Source organism: Eulemur rufifrons, chromosome 5 (genome assembly GCF_041146395.1).
Source record: "Eulemur rufifrons isolate Redbay chromosome 5, OSU_ERuf_1, whole genome shotgun sequence".
NCBI lineage: Eukaryota > Metazoa > Chordata > Mammalia > Primates > Lemuridae > Eulemur > Eulemur rufifrons.
The window spans coordinates 53,161,552-53,174,141 of NC_090987.1; the positions used below are offsets into that span (position 1 = coordinate 53,161,552).

At 35.4% G+C, this 12,590-nt stretch overlaps 1 protein-coding gene across 3 annotated transcripts in view; it reads left to right on the forward strand.

Annotated features, from left to right (window-relative positions):
* Positions 1-12,590, forward strand: part of SPIRE1 (spire type actin nucleation factor 1) — a 184,907-nt gene that overhangs the window by 130,636 nt on the left and 41,681 nt on the right. For all 3 annotated transcript variants that reach the window (XM_069468295.1, XM_069468296.1, XM_069468297.1), the window contains 2 exons: positions 5,475-5,561; positions 7,022-7,151. In XM_069468295.1, coding sequence (XP_069324396.1) covers positions 5,475-5,561; positions 7,022-7,151 — 217 coding nt within the window. The remainder of the gene's footprint in view (positions 1-5,474; positions 5,562-7,021; positions 7,152-12,590) is intronic.

Below are 12,590 nucleotides of genomic sequence, written 5' to 3' on the forward strand. Positions count from 1 at the left end.
CTCTGGGAGGCCGAGGTGGGTAGATCATTTGAGCTCAGGAGTTCGAGACCAGCCTGAGCAAGAGGGAGACCCTGTCTCTACTAAAAATAGAAAGAAATTAGCTGGACAACTAAAAATATATAGAAAAAATTAGCCAGGTATGGTGGTGCATGCCTGTACACCCAGCTGCTCGGGAGGCTGAGGCAGGAGGATTGCTTGAGCCCAGGAGTTTGAGGTTACTGTGAGGTAGGCTGATGCCACGGCATTCTAGCCCAGGCAACAGAGTAAGACTCTATCTCAAAAAAAAAAAAAAAAAATCAAATATCTTTTCTAGGTGCAAATCTAGTGAAAGACGTATATACCTCTACTGAGAAACTACAAATTGTTAGTGAGAAAAAACTACAAATTATTAGTGGGATTTTCTATGTTCATAGATTAAAAGACTCAATACTATAAAGTTGCCAATTCTCCCCAAATCTATTTATAAATTTAATACAAGCCCAATAAAATACCTTTCAGACATGTGTATGTGTAAACTGACAGGCTGATTCTAAAATATATATGGAAATGTGATGGGCAAGAATAGCTGAGACAATATAAAGAAAAAAAGTTGAAAAATTACATCACTAGTTATGCAGACTTATTACACAGATACTAATTACAATAGCATAGTATTGGTCCAAGGACAATCAAATAGACAGTAGAACAGCATGAAGAGTTCACAAGTGGACCCACACCTGTGTTCACCTGGGTAGTGACAAAGATGACACTCTAATGCAGTGGAGAAAGAATGGTCTTTTAAATAAGTGGCTTATGGTTTATTATACTTCCTTATGGGGAAAATGCATCTTGACTCTCATACTATACACATAAGAAAAAAGTCAGTCTTACATGAGTTTAGATCTAAATGTGAATGTAAAGCAATAGAGTTTCTAAAAGGTAACATGGAATGTTTTCATGAACTTGAGGTAGGCAAGGATTGTTAAAAATAGGACAGGTGTACATATGGACACCAAAAGACATGTATAAAAATATACATATTAGCATTATTTGCAATAGCCATAAGGTGGGTCTAACCCACATGTCCATCAATAGTTAAATGAGTAAATTATGAGTAAACAAATAGAATATGAGCAATGAAATTAACTACTTATACATGCAGCAATGTAATTGAATTTCACAGACATATGGTGGGCAATAGAAGCTAAACACAAAGGAAATATATATAAGTCCATTCCTGTGAAGTTTTTAAAAAGTGTATAGTAATGCTGTTTCCCTGCTCTTCGCTAATAATACTATCAAACTTTCATCTACCAATTCTACAGGCAAAAATGTGATCTCATTTAATTTTACATTTCTTTGTGAGTAAAGTTGAACATCTTTTTTAATGGTTTTAGGAAGTATGTGTGATTCTTAAGAGCATTGACTCTGGAAGTCAGGTGCTATGTGTAAATCTTAGTTCTGCCACTTACCTATGTGATTTGGGATGTGTTACTTCACTTCTTTTTTTTTTTTTTTTTTTTTTTTTTTTTGGTTGAAACAGGATCTCACTCTGCCAGGCTGGAGTGCAGTGGCACGATCATAACTCACTGTAACCTTGAACTCCTGGGCTCAAACAATCCTCCTGCCTCAGCCTCCCGAGTAGCTGGCACTACAGGCACAGGCTCTCACTGTTACCCAGGCTAGTTCAAACTCCTGGGCTTAAGTGATCCTTTCACCTTGGCCTCCCAAAATGCTAGGATTATAGGCAGGAGCCACTGCGCCTGGCTACTTCACTTCTGTGTGCCTTAGATTTTTCCTCTTTGAAATGGGGGTAATAGTACCTGCCTTATAGACCTGCAATGTGTATCAAAAGAGCTAATATTTTTTAAAGTTGTAAGATAAAAAGTTGTAAGAAATGCTTAGAACATTGTAAGCACTATGCAATATTTCCTAGTGGTAGGAGCTTTATGTCTTTTGTGCATTTTTCTTTTCTGTTTTAATTTTTCTTATTGACTTATAACTGTTCTTTATATAGAGAGAAATTTGCATCAATGTTGGAGATATTTGTTTTTCTTTTTTTTTTTTTTCCTTTTTTTTTTTTTGAGACAGAGTTTCACTGTGTTGCCCAAGCTAGAGTGCCATGGCATCAGCCTAGCTCACAGCAACCCCAAACTCCTGGGCTCAAGCAATCCTCCTGCCTCAGCCACCTGAGTAGCTGGTACTACAGGCATGTGCCACCATGCCCAGCTAATTTTTTCTATATATATTTTTAGTTGTCCAGCTAATTTCTATATTTTTTTTTAGTAGAGATGGGGTCTTGCTCTTGCTCAGGCTGGTCTCAAACTCCTGAGCTCAAACAATCTGCCCACCACAGCCTCCCAGAATGCTAGGATTACAGGCGTGAACCACCACACCTGGCCTGTTTTTCTTTTAATAAGAGAAAACCTTTTTGAAATTTGATTAGGGCCCAATATTAATCACTAAACTAAAGGTTGGCTTCGTACATTTTTAGTTGTGGTCTATGTCATCACTAGTGGTTTTGTTTTATTTAACATTAAAATAGATAAAATATGTTGTTTTTTCAAGGGTTGAGTTATTTAAACCTTTTGTTTGTTGAGAGATCTGAGAGTTTCAGAATGGCAGGTGATTTTGTAAATATGTCCTTTATGATAATTATCAGTGATGCATCTACTTGCTACTTTAGCCTGGTATATTTAGGTATAAATATACATTTTTTTTTAACTTGGAGGGTGGTAGAAAGGGAAAAAATCCACGGATGTTTCTGCTGTGTAGTAGCCATCATTGTTTTTCTTTCTCTTTCTATGGCTGATTTAGTGCAGTTCACTTAGATACACATGCTCTGACTTCCTATGTAAGGGTCTGGGCAATAGACCGGTGGACTCCACTGCTGTCCTTGGGGTGGGAGAAGGTATTAGTGATGATCTATTTCATTTCAAGAAAGTTTTCTAGATTTAGTCTATTAAACTAAGTTTTCATTAGTTATTTTGTATATCTATGTCTATATATACATGTATCTATATATAGACGTAGATATAGATGGATATATACCTGATAAATAAAAATGGAAAGTCAGCTTTTTATATTTAATCATTCAAAACTCAGTAATTTAAAAAATTTTACTCTTATCAATATAATGCCACTTACTAACTTCTTTAAAAACAAATATTTTTGTAAAGAGTAAACGCAAACCATTTTCACACATGTTCCATTTATACTTGAAGTACTATGGTGAAGTGTTTTTAAAATTTAATCATGAAGCTTAAGTGACATAGCTATGCCATAATAATTCACTATGTTCTACGTATTTGTGGTACTGTTTGTGGTAATCGAATGGCTTAGCTGTATTGGATATTGTTTAGAATATCAAGTTACAGAGGTGTACAACATTTCAGTTGAATTTTTGTCCACAATGTTTGAATATAATGCTTTATCTCTAACACATAAATTTTGAATAATCTTTAAAAATATAAATGTAGACCATTAACATCTTTTAGTTATTGTTATATTTATTATAATTCATACATTTTAAAAATTCAGATAAAGCATAATGAGGGAAATTTTATTATACAGTCTGCTTATAACTATACAACAAATTAAATAATTTAGTAATATATATCTTAATATGAGAAGAGGTTATCATTTAGCCTCATATGTTTGCAGATATATCAATAATATTTCCTTTATCTGTTTAACTTCAAATTCAGCTGCCTAAAAAAGTTTATTTCAGAAACAAGATTAAATTCAAGGTAGGTATTTTTAAATGTTCAAAGGGGATCATTTTGTGTATTATAAGTTTTTTGTTTATTATGGCTCAAAAGTAAGATCATGTTTCTATAACTGATCTTATTTACTTATGGGTCTATTATTTGTGTTCATCCAAGCATCATTTCTCATCAGTTCAGAGGGCTTGTTTCAGGAAGTGTTCTATATTTCTATGAAAATAACTTTACTGACCCAACAGCAGAACGGTTTTCACACTGCCACTCTTCCTTATACAGGTTGAGCATCCCAAATCTGAAGGTCAGAAATGCTCCAAATCTAAAACTTTTTGAGTGCCAATGTGACACTCAAAGGAAATGTTCTTTCAGGTTTTGGATTTTTGTATAAGTATAATGTAAATATTCCAAAATCTGAAAAAAATCCGAAATCCAAGACATTTCTGGTCCCAAGCATTTGGGTTAAGGGACACTCAACCTGTACTGACTGACATCCATACTGGCCTGCCGTCTCTCTGGTGAGCACTGACCCATGTTTGTAGTTAGGACCCAGGATACACCTTCTGACTACTGAAAAAGCCAAAGTTAACATTCTTGTTTTGGAAATGGAATTCATAATCTTGGCTTCATCTAATCCATTCTCTCAATCTTGATGTGATGGAAAGAACATTAAAGTATATGAAAATTAGAAAGATATGCATTATTCTACTCAGGAGTAGAATAGTAGGTATTAGAAAAGTCTGATTAAATTGCTTCATGCAATGAGGAATTCTTTAAAAAATCTTATATAACATGAAATCCATAGGTTAGGGGTGGTGCCTACGGTTCTAGGTCACATGTCCTCCTTAAACCATGTGCTAATAGCCACATGCATGGCTTGCCTCAAGAAGTGACTGCTTCTAAAGCTTGCTGTAGGGCCGTCCTGCCCTCATTCAGAACTGGGGGTGTGAGCGCAGGGTGGGGGGCAGGTACCGGGAAGAAGGGAGTGGATGTTCGATAGGCCCCAGCAGGCTTGTCATGCGCTCTGAACTCAGACAGAGAGGTCGCATCTGGGGAGGGCACTGGGCCTGGGAGTGGAAGTTGAGGTTCTATTTTGTTCAAACAAGACTGGGAAACAAATATAACAAAATGGTCACAACTGTGTCTTCTGGGTGGTCAGAATATAAGTTTAGGTTGTTATCTTTTGTGGGTTTCTGGTTTGTTTGTTTTTTTTTTAATAGTTCTAAAAAAATTGTTTTAACACACTGCTTTAAAAAGGGAGGACATTAGAGTAGAAGTGAGAGACAGACCAGTGCTCCACAATAACTCTTCTACCTATGACATCTGTAGGTAGGTATCCTCTACTCTGTGCTCCATTTTACTTACAGAATGTGAATCATGTCACCAGTCTTTCCTGTTACCTAGGTTTTTTACAAGGATGAAAATAAAAGGTGAAAGGCTTTTTAAATTATAAAATACTTAACAAGCACAAGTATTATTTCATTTACATTCATGATTTTAGAAACTTTTTGCTGGAAGGAATGTGTTTCACACAATTTCCCAAAATGGTAGAACTAAAGTAAACTTGGATTTTTTTCAATTCCACATAGTTATTTTTGCTCTGAATCACACAGCCATTTACTCCCTACTTTATTGATTTGAGATGCATCATCCTTGGTAGAGCCAGAGTACACTTAACTGATTATGTGACATGTTTGACATGTGACAGCTATACCTAGAAACTTAGAATAATAATCTTATAGTCACATGAATCTTCTACTTTTTGTCTCCTTTTAGGTGAATGGTGATATTCCTCCTCGGCTAAAAAAGAGTGCTCATGAAATCATCCTTGACTTCATCAGATCAAGACCTCCTTTAAATCCAGTAAGTGATTTGACATACTACTCTTGATTGGAGACATCACAATGAATTATTCTCCTCTAGGTTGTCATCTCCAGAACTCTAAATGTTTAAGTTTTTACACTGAAATTTTATTCTAATGATGAATCCCAAATATAAATTACATTCTTACGTCACAGAAAAATACTTAAAACTTTTCAATACAAGGCTATTTTAGGATGTTTTTACTCAAAACAACCTGGGTCATGGTGCAAAATCTGGCCATATGCTTCCTCTAGTATTAGCTAAATAAATACTGGATAGTTCCTGGTGTGGATTGCCCTTCCAGTTTACTTTTTAGTGCTACCACTCCTCCTTTATTAAATTGTCATATTGTCACTATTTATAATCAGTCCACTTTACTGTATATCCACTTTTATGTGAATTATCTTCCTCTGTTAACAGAGTTCTTTCTAGTAACCATGGAGAGTCAGAATATTCTAATCTGTTAGAATGTTGATTTGTGTTTTCTGTGTTTTCCACTTCTTTTCCCCCCAGCTCAACAGCTAGCGCTCACCAAAGGCTCTCAAACCTATATACATAAAAGTAACTATAACCCACTTAGGTATAGCTAAAGCATAATTAATGATCCTTTTTATAAATCTTTTTAAAAGAAGGGAAAGATTTTTCCCTCTTATTCTGGGAAATAAGGAAAAATAAATTTAAAAACTTAAAAAAGGGAAAGAGGCCACCTAGAAATGATTTTAGGAAGGGAGGTCATAGGAGAACAAAAAGAACAGAGTCACATGAACCTGGATTTTCACACTAACTCCACAATTTAGCCGCCATGTGTCCCTGAGGGAGTTAATCAGCCTACCTAAGTCCTGATTTCCTCAACTATAGAATGAAGATAATAATCTAAGAAGGTTACCGTGAATTACTAAAAAATGTTAGTTTCAAAAACAGTAATAGTAATAGATAAAGCATAGCTTGCATTGCAATTGATTGCCTATCATGCTAGCATATAGGGAATATAATTATAACTTTAGCAAAACTGACTCCTTAGGATTAGTTGAGCTAGGTTGGCACAGTGGCACACACCTGTAGTCCCAGCTACTCAGGAGGCTGAGATAGGAGATCACTTGATCCTGAGAGTTTAAGGCTGCAGTGAGCTATGATCACACCTGTAAATAATAGCCACCGTATTCCAGCCTAGGCAACATATTGAGACTCTGTCTCTAAACAAATAAATAAAATAAAATTAATTGAACATCTATGACTAAATCACTGTGAAATCCAATAATCTTCCTTTTGCTTTAGGAATCTTGATATTTAATGACTTGAAAATAGTCTTTTATCAAGCAATGTTATAATCATTGAGACTGATTATAACTGTACTATTCCAATGGGCAGTACATAATACTATACTATATGAATGGGCTTTAGTAAAAATTACTTAAGGACAAATATTCAGGTCTCTAGCCATTGTGCTTTTTTTTCCCAAGGCCTCAGCCAGAAAACTGAAACCAACCCCACCACGGCCACGGAGCCTCCATGAAAGAATATTAGAAGAAATTAAAGCAGAAAGAAAGCTGCGCCCTGTCTCACCAGAGGAGATTAGACGTAACAAATTATGTGAGTCCACTGCTTCCTGCACTCTTGGTCTAGAGTCATCCACTGGGAAAGTGTCTTTATACAGCCAGCCCCATGAAAATAATGGTGCAAAGTAAAGATGATCCATGGAGTTTTCATTCCTTGTTCATTTCTCTCCCTCTCTCTCTCTCTCTCTCTCTCTCTTTCTCTCTCTCACTCACCTGTTGTCAGTCATACATACACACACACACACACACACACTCTCACACTTACTCTTACTTGATTTTACACATGAAATTCATAGAATAGGAAATTCTTTCCCCTGTCTGATACTGAACTATACGAGAGCATCATAACATAATGGAAAGAGCTCTGCCAGTTTCTAGACTGAGGTTTTAGGAGAGTCTCTTTACCTCTCTGGGCATCATTTTCTTCATTGGCAGAAAGGGTATAAAAATTCCTCTCACCAGCCAGGCACAGTGGCTCATGCCTGTAATCCTTGCACTTTGAGAGGCCAAGGTGGGAGGATTGCGTGAGGCCAGGAGTTTGAGACCAGTCTGAGCAACACTGTGACATCTCATCTCTACAAAAAGTAGAAAAATTAGCCAGGCGTGGTGTCGCACACCTGTAGTCCCAGCTATTCAGGAAACTGAGGCAGGAGGATCGCTTTGAGCCCAGAAGTTTGAGGTTGCATTGAGCTATGATGACGCCACTGCACTGTAGCCCAGGCAACAGAGCGGGAAACTCTGTCGCAAAAAAAAAAAAAAGAAAAGAAAATTTTCCTCTTGTGTACATTCTGGCTTTTATGTAGGAATTAAATAGGATTGTGGTAAAAAATATAAATTATAATTATAAATTAAAAAATATAAATTATAAATATACAAAGATAAGGTATTGCATTTTAGAAATATAGATACACATAGATTTACCTTATGTTTCTATCATCTTAATTATGGATTTAAAGATATGGTATTGTGATGAAATTATCGATTATTATCTGATATTTAACTTATTCTTAAATTTTCTTTATATTTATTATTTTTAATTTTTTAATATGTACTATAAGCATACACTGATTTATAGCAAGATCATATTATAAGATGTTTGTAAACATTTTTGTTTATATGGCTCTCTTCCAATTTGTACAATTGAAGATGCCCAAAGAATTCACAGAAATTTCCTTTAGGAAAACAGATTATAGTGTTACCTGAACAGGAAAGGAACCAGTTCTGTGACACAACACTCCACTAGTTTTCTCCTCTGACATCTTTTTCTTCCTCTTTCAGACTCTTCGTGGTCTTTAAAGTTTCTATCCTGAGTCCTCTTCTCTATGAGCAACCACACCCTCTTCCATGGTTGTGGTTTCTGGCTACCTTCCAGCTCCCCGTCTATAATGCACATCATTAAAAATTCAGACCCATACATCCAACTGTCTGCTAGAAAGGGCCTCCTCATATCCCATAAGCAAGACAAACCCAACATGTCGACAAGTGAACTCATATTCTCTCATCCCAAACAATCGCTTCCTGTTTCCCCAAGACAGAAACCTCAGCATAATCTTTGACCTCCTGCATGATGGCCAAGCCTTGGTGATTGTACTTCATCTAGATCTTTTTAGTCTTCCACTCTTTCAGCCCAACAGCCACTATCCTTAACCCATGTTGCCATCTGTTCTGATCTACCGCATCAGCCTTCTGTCTGTCCTCCCTGCTTCCAGTCTTGAACTCTTCACTCCATGTTGATTTTCCTTGTTTCATCCTGGCCCTTCTGTTATAGTGTGAGCTCTGTGATGGCAGCACCCATGTCTGTCTTGTTTGGTCTCGTGTCTCTAGTACAGGGCTGGGCTGTACAAAGTACTGTCATATGTGCTGGAATAATTAAACGTACCTTCTTATTACAAACCTGCAAAGTATTCACGATTTCATCAATTGATTCCTCCCTACTTATTTTGGCAGCAAGTTTTCTCTCTTAAAAATGATGTTTAAAGCATGCTAAGTGACAGATCAATATAAGCATTTATATAATTATGAGCCAAACCATGCAAACCAAGAGTTCTTTTTGTGAGGGTCCTTGAATTAGCCTGAGGAGCATCTGTGCATCCTCTGAAATATAAAAAAATTTGCATATTTCACAAAATGTATCTATGTGTGTTGTTTTGAAGAGGGAGTCAGTCCATAGCTTTCCTCATATTCCTAAAAGAGCCATAGCCTCAAAAGAATGTGAAACAATATGGAAAAATAAGAAAATGGTACTGTAGAATCTACATAAACTGCTGTAGATAGATAGTTTATGACTGTATTTTAAAAATTTGCTACACTTTACAAAGTATGGGATTAATAGAAAAGATTTTAACAAAACTATAAGGTAAAACAAATATATTACTCTGAGAAAAGTAAGCTTTATGATTTACGTGAGTAGAGAGTAATTAGGCTTAGGACTGTAAACTTTCATGGAAGTACCAAAAGAATATTCTGTAGAAAGAAGTAAGACAGGTATAATGTGCTTGTATGATTTGAATTGATATTTGACATCTAGTTCCTTAATTTTTCCAACAGTTTTTTGAACATTTACTGTCTATTCATCACTGCCAGCGACTGGGAATACAGAGATAAATAAGGCATAGTCTCTGCTCAGAAAATGCTTCCACAGTAGTGGCTCTGAAGTACCATGTGCATTCATGTTGTAAGAGCTATAAATGAATATTTACAACAGCCAATCAGAATGGCGTTAAGTGAGGTCACTTAAGAAAGTGTAAGAGAAAGATTAGTAGGACTTTTAAGCAATCAAGGGGACATTCCCCCTTGCACCTAAGTGTCATCCTGAACCTTTTTTTTTTAAAGTGTAGTAAAAACACTTAACGTGAGGTCTATCCTCTTAACAAATGTTAAGTGTACAATACATTTTTGTTGATTATAGGTACAGTGTTGTACAGTAGAACTCTGGGGCTTATTTATTCATTTTGTATGACTGACATTTACCTTAAACCCGTGGATTAGTAACTCCCCATTCCCTTTACCTCCCATGCCCCCTGCCCTGGCAACCACCACTCTGCTCTTTAATTCTATGAATTGGGCTATTTTAGATACCTTAGTAAGTGGAATCTGCAGTATTTGTCTTTCTGTGACTGGCTTATTTCACATAACATAATGTCCTGAAGGTTCATCCATGTTGTTGCATTCTAGAGAATCTCCTTCCTTTATGAGACTAGATACTATTCCATTCTGTAGATGTACCACATTTTCTTTATCCATTCATCTGTCAATGATACTTAGGTTGTTTCCACCTCTTGGCTATTATGAACAGTGCTGCAGTGAATATAGGCATGCTTATATCTCTTCAAGACTCTGATTTCTATTTTGGGGGATTTATACCCAGAAATGAGATTGCTGGATCATATGGTAGTTGTATTTTTAATTTTTTGAGGGACCTGCGTACTCTTTTCCATAGCAGCTGCATCATTTTGTATTCCCACCTACAGTGGACAAGGGTTTGGTTCCTTCACATTGTTAACACTTGTTATATTTTGTTTTTTTGATAATAGCCATCCTGACAGGTATAAGGTGATATCATATTGTGATTTTGATTTTAATTTCTCTGACAATTAATGACCTTAAGTATTTTTTCATATACCTGTTGACCACTTGTAAGTCTTCTTTAGGAAAATGTATGTTTAGGTCCTTTCTTAATCAGGTTACTAGTTTTTTTTTTTTTTTTTTACTATTGAGTTGTAGAAGTTCATTATATATTTTGGATATTAATCCCTTTGTATATCTGGTCTACAAATACTTTCTCACTTAAAGGGAGTTGCCTTTTGCTCTGTGTGATTATTTCCTTTGCTGCGCAGAGGCTTTTTAGTTTGATGTAGACTGATTTGTTTATTTTTGTTTATGTTTTGTTATTTTGTTTTATTATGTTTTTGTTGCCTGTGCTTTGGTGTCATGTCCATGAAATCATTGCCAAGACCAATGTCATGAAGCCTTTTCCCTATGTTTTCTTATGGAAGTTTTGCAATTTCAGATCTTATGTTTAAGTTTTTAATCCATTTTGAGTTGGTGTAAGATAAGGGTTCAATTTATTCCTTTGTATGTGGATATCCGATTTTCCTATCACAATTTGTTGAAGAGACTATACTTTCTCCATTGTGTGTTCTTGGCACCCTTGGTCAAGATGACTTGACCATATGTGCATGAGTTTATTTCTGGTGTCTCTTTTCTATTCCATTGGTCTGTCTGTCTGTGTGCCAGTACCATACTGTTTTGATTACTCTAACTTTGTAATATATTCTAACATCAGAAAATGTGATGCCTCTAGCTTTGTTCTTCTTTCTCAAGATTGATTGTCTATTCATCATCTTTTCTGGTTTCATATGAATTTTAGGATTGTTTTTTCTATTTATGTACAAAAAAAAACCATTAGAATTTTCATGGGGATTACATTGAATCTGTATATAGCTTTGGGTAGTATGCACATTTTAACAATAAGTCTTTCAACCCCTGGATGTGGAATGAATGTAGGATATCTTTCTATTTGTTTGTGTCTTGCATTAATAGTTTTCTCTATACAAATATTTTACCTCCTTAGTCAAGTTTATTCCTAGGTATTTTATTCTTTTTGGTACTATCATGAATAGGATTGCTTTCCTTATTTCCTTTTCAGATAATTTGTTGTTAGTGTATTTAAATGCAACAGATTTTTGTAGTTGATTTTGTATCCTGCAGCTTTACTGAATCTGTTTATTGGTTCTAACAGTTTTTTTATTGGGTCTTTAGGGTTTTCTATATATAAAATCATGTCATCTGCAAACAGGGACAATTTTATCACTTCCTTTCCAGTTGGATGCCTTTTATGTAATTTTTGTTTGTTTGTTTTTGTTTTTTGCCTAATTGCTGTGCATAAAACTCCCAGTACTATGTTGAGTATAGAAGTAGTCATCCTTGCCTTGTTCCTGATCTTAGAGGAATAGCTTTCAGTTTTTCCCTGTTGAGTATGATGTTAGCTGTGGGCTTTTCATATATGCATTTATTATGAAAGGGTATTAGATTTTGTCAAATACTTACTTGCATCTTTTGAAGTGGTTATAGGTTTTTTTAATTCTTTATTCTCTTAATATGGTGTATCACGTTAACTGATTTTCATATATTAAGCCATCCTTACATCTCAGGGAGAAATCCCACTTGGTCATGGTATGTGATCTTTTTAATGTGCTGTTGGATTCAGTTTGCTAATGTCAACCTGAAATAATTGAAAGGATTAGAATCCAGTTAAAGAGTTTATTCAAACAAAAGGCTAGGAATGACCATTCCAAAATACAGGCTCCAGAGAAATGGGGTTACTATACTGAAGTTAAAGTTTAAGGTCTTACTTATAAAGGCAGAACACAAAGAAATTTAGTATGATTATAGCTTTTTTTTTTTTTTTTTTTTTTTGAGACAGGGTCTTGCTCTGTCTTCTAGGCTGGAGTGCAGTGGCATCATCATAGCT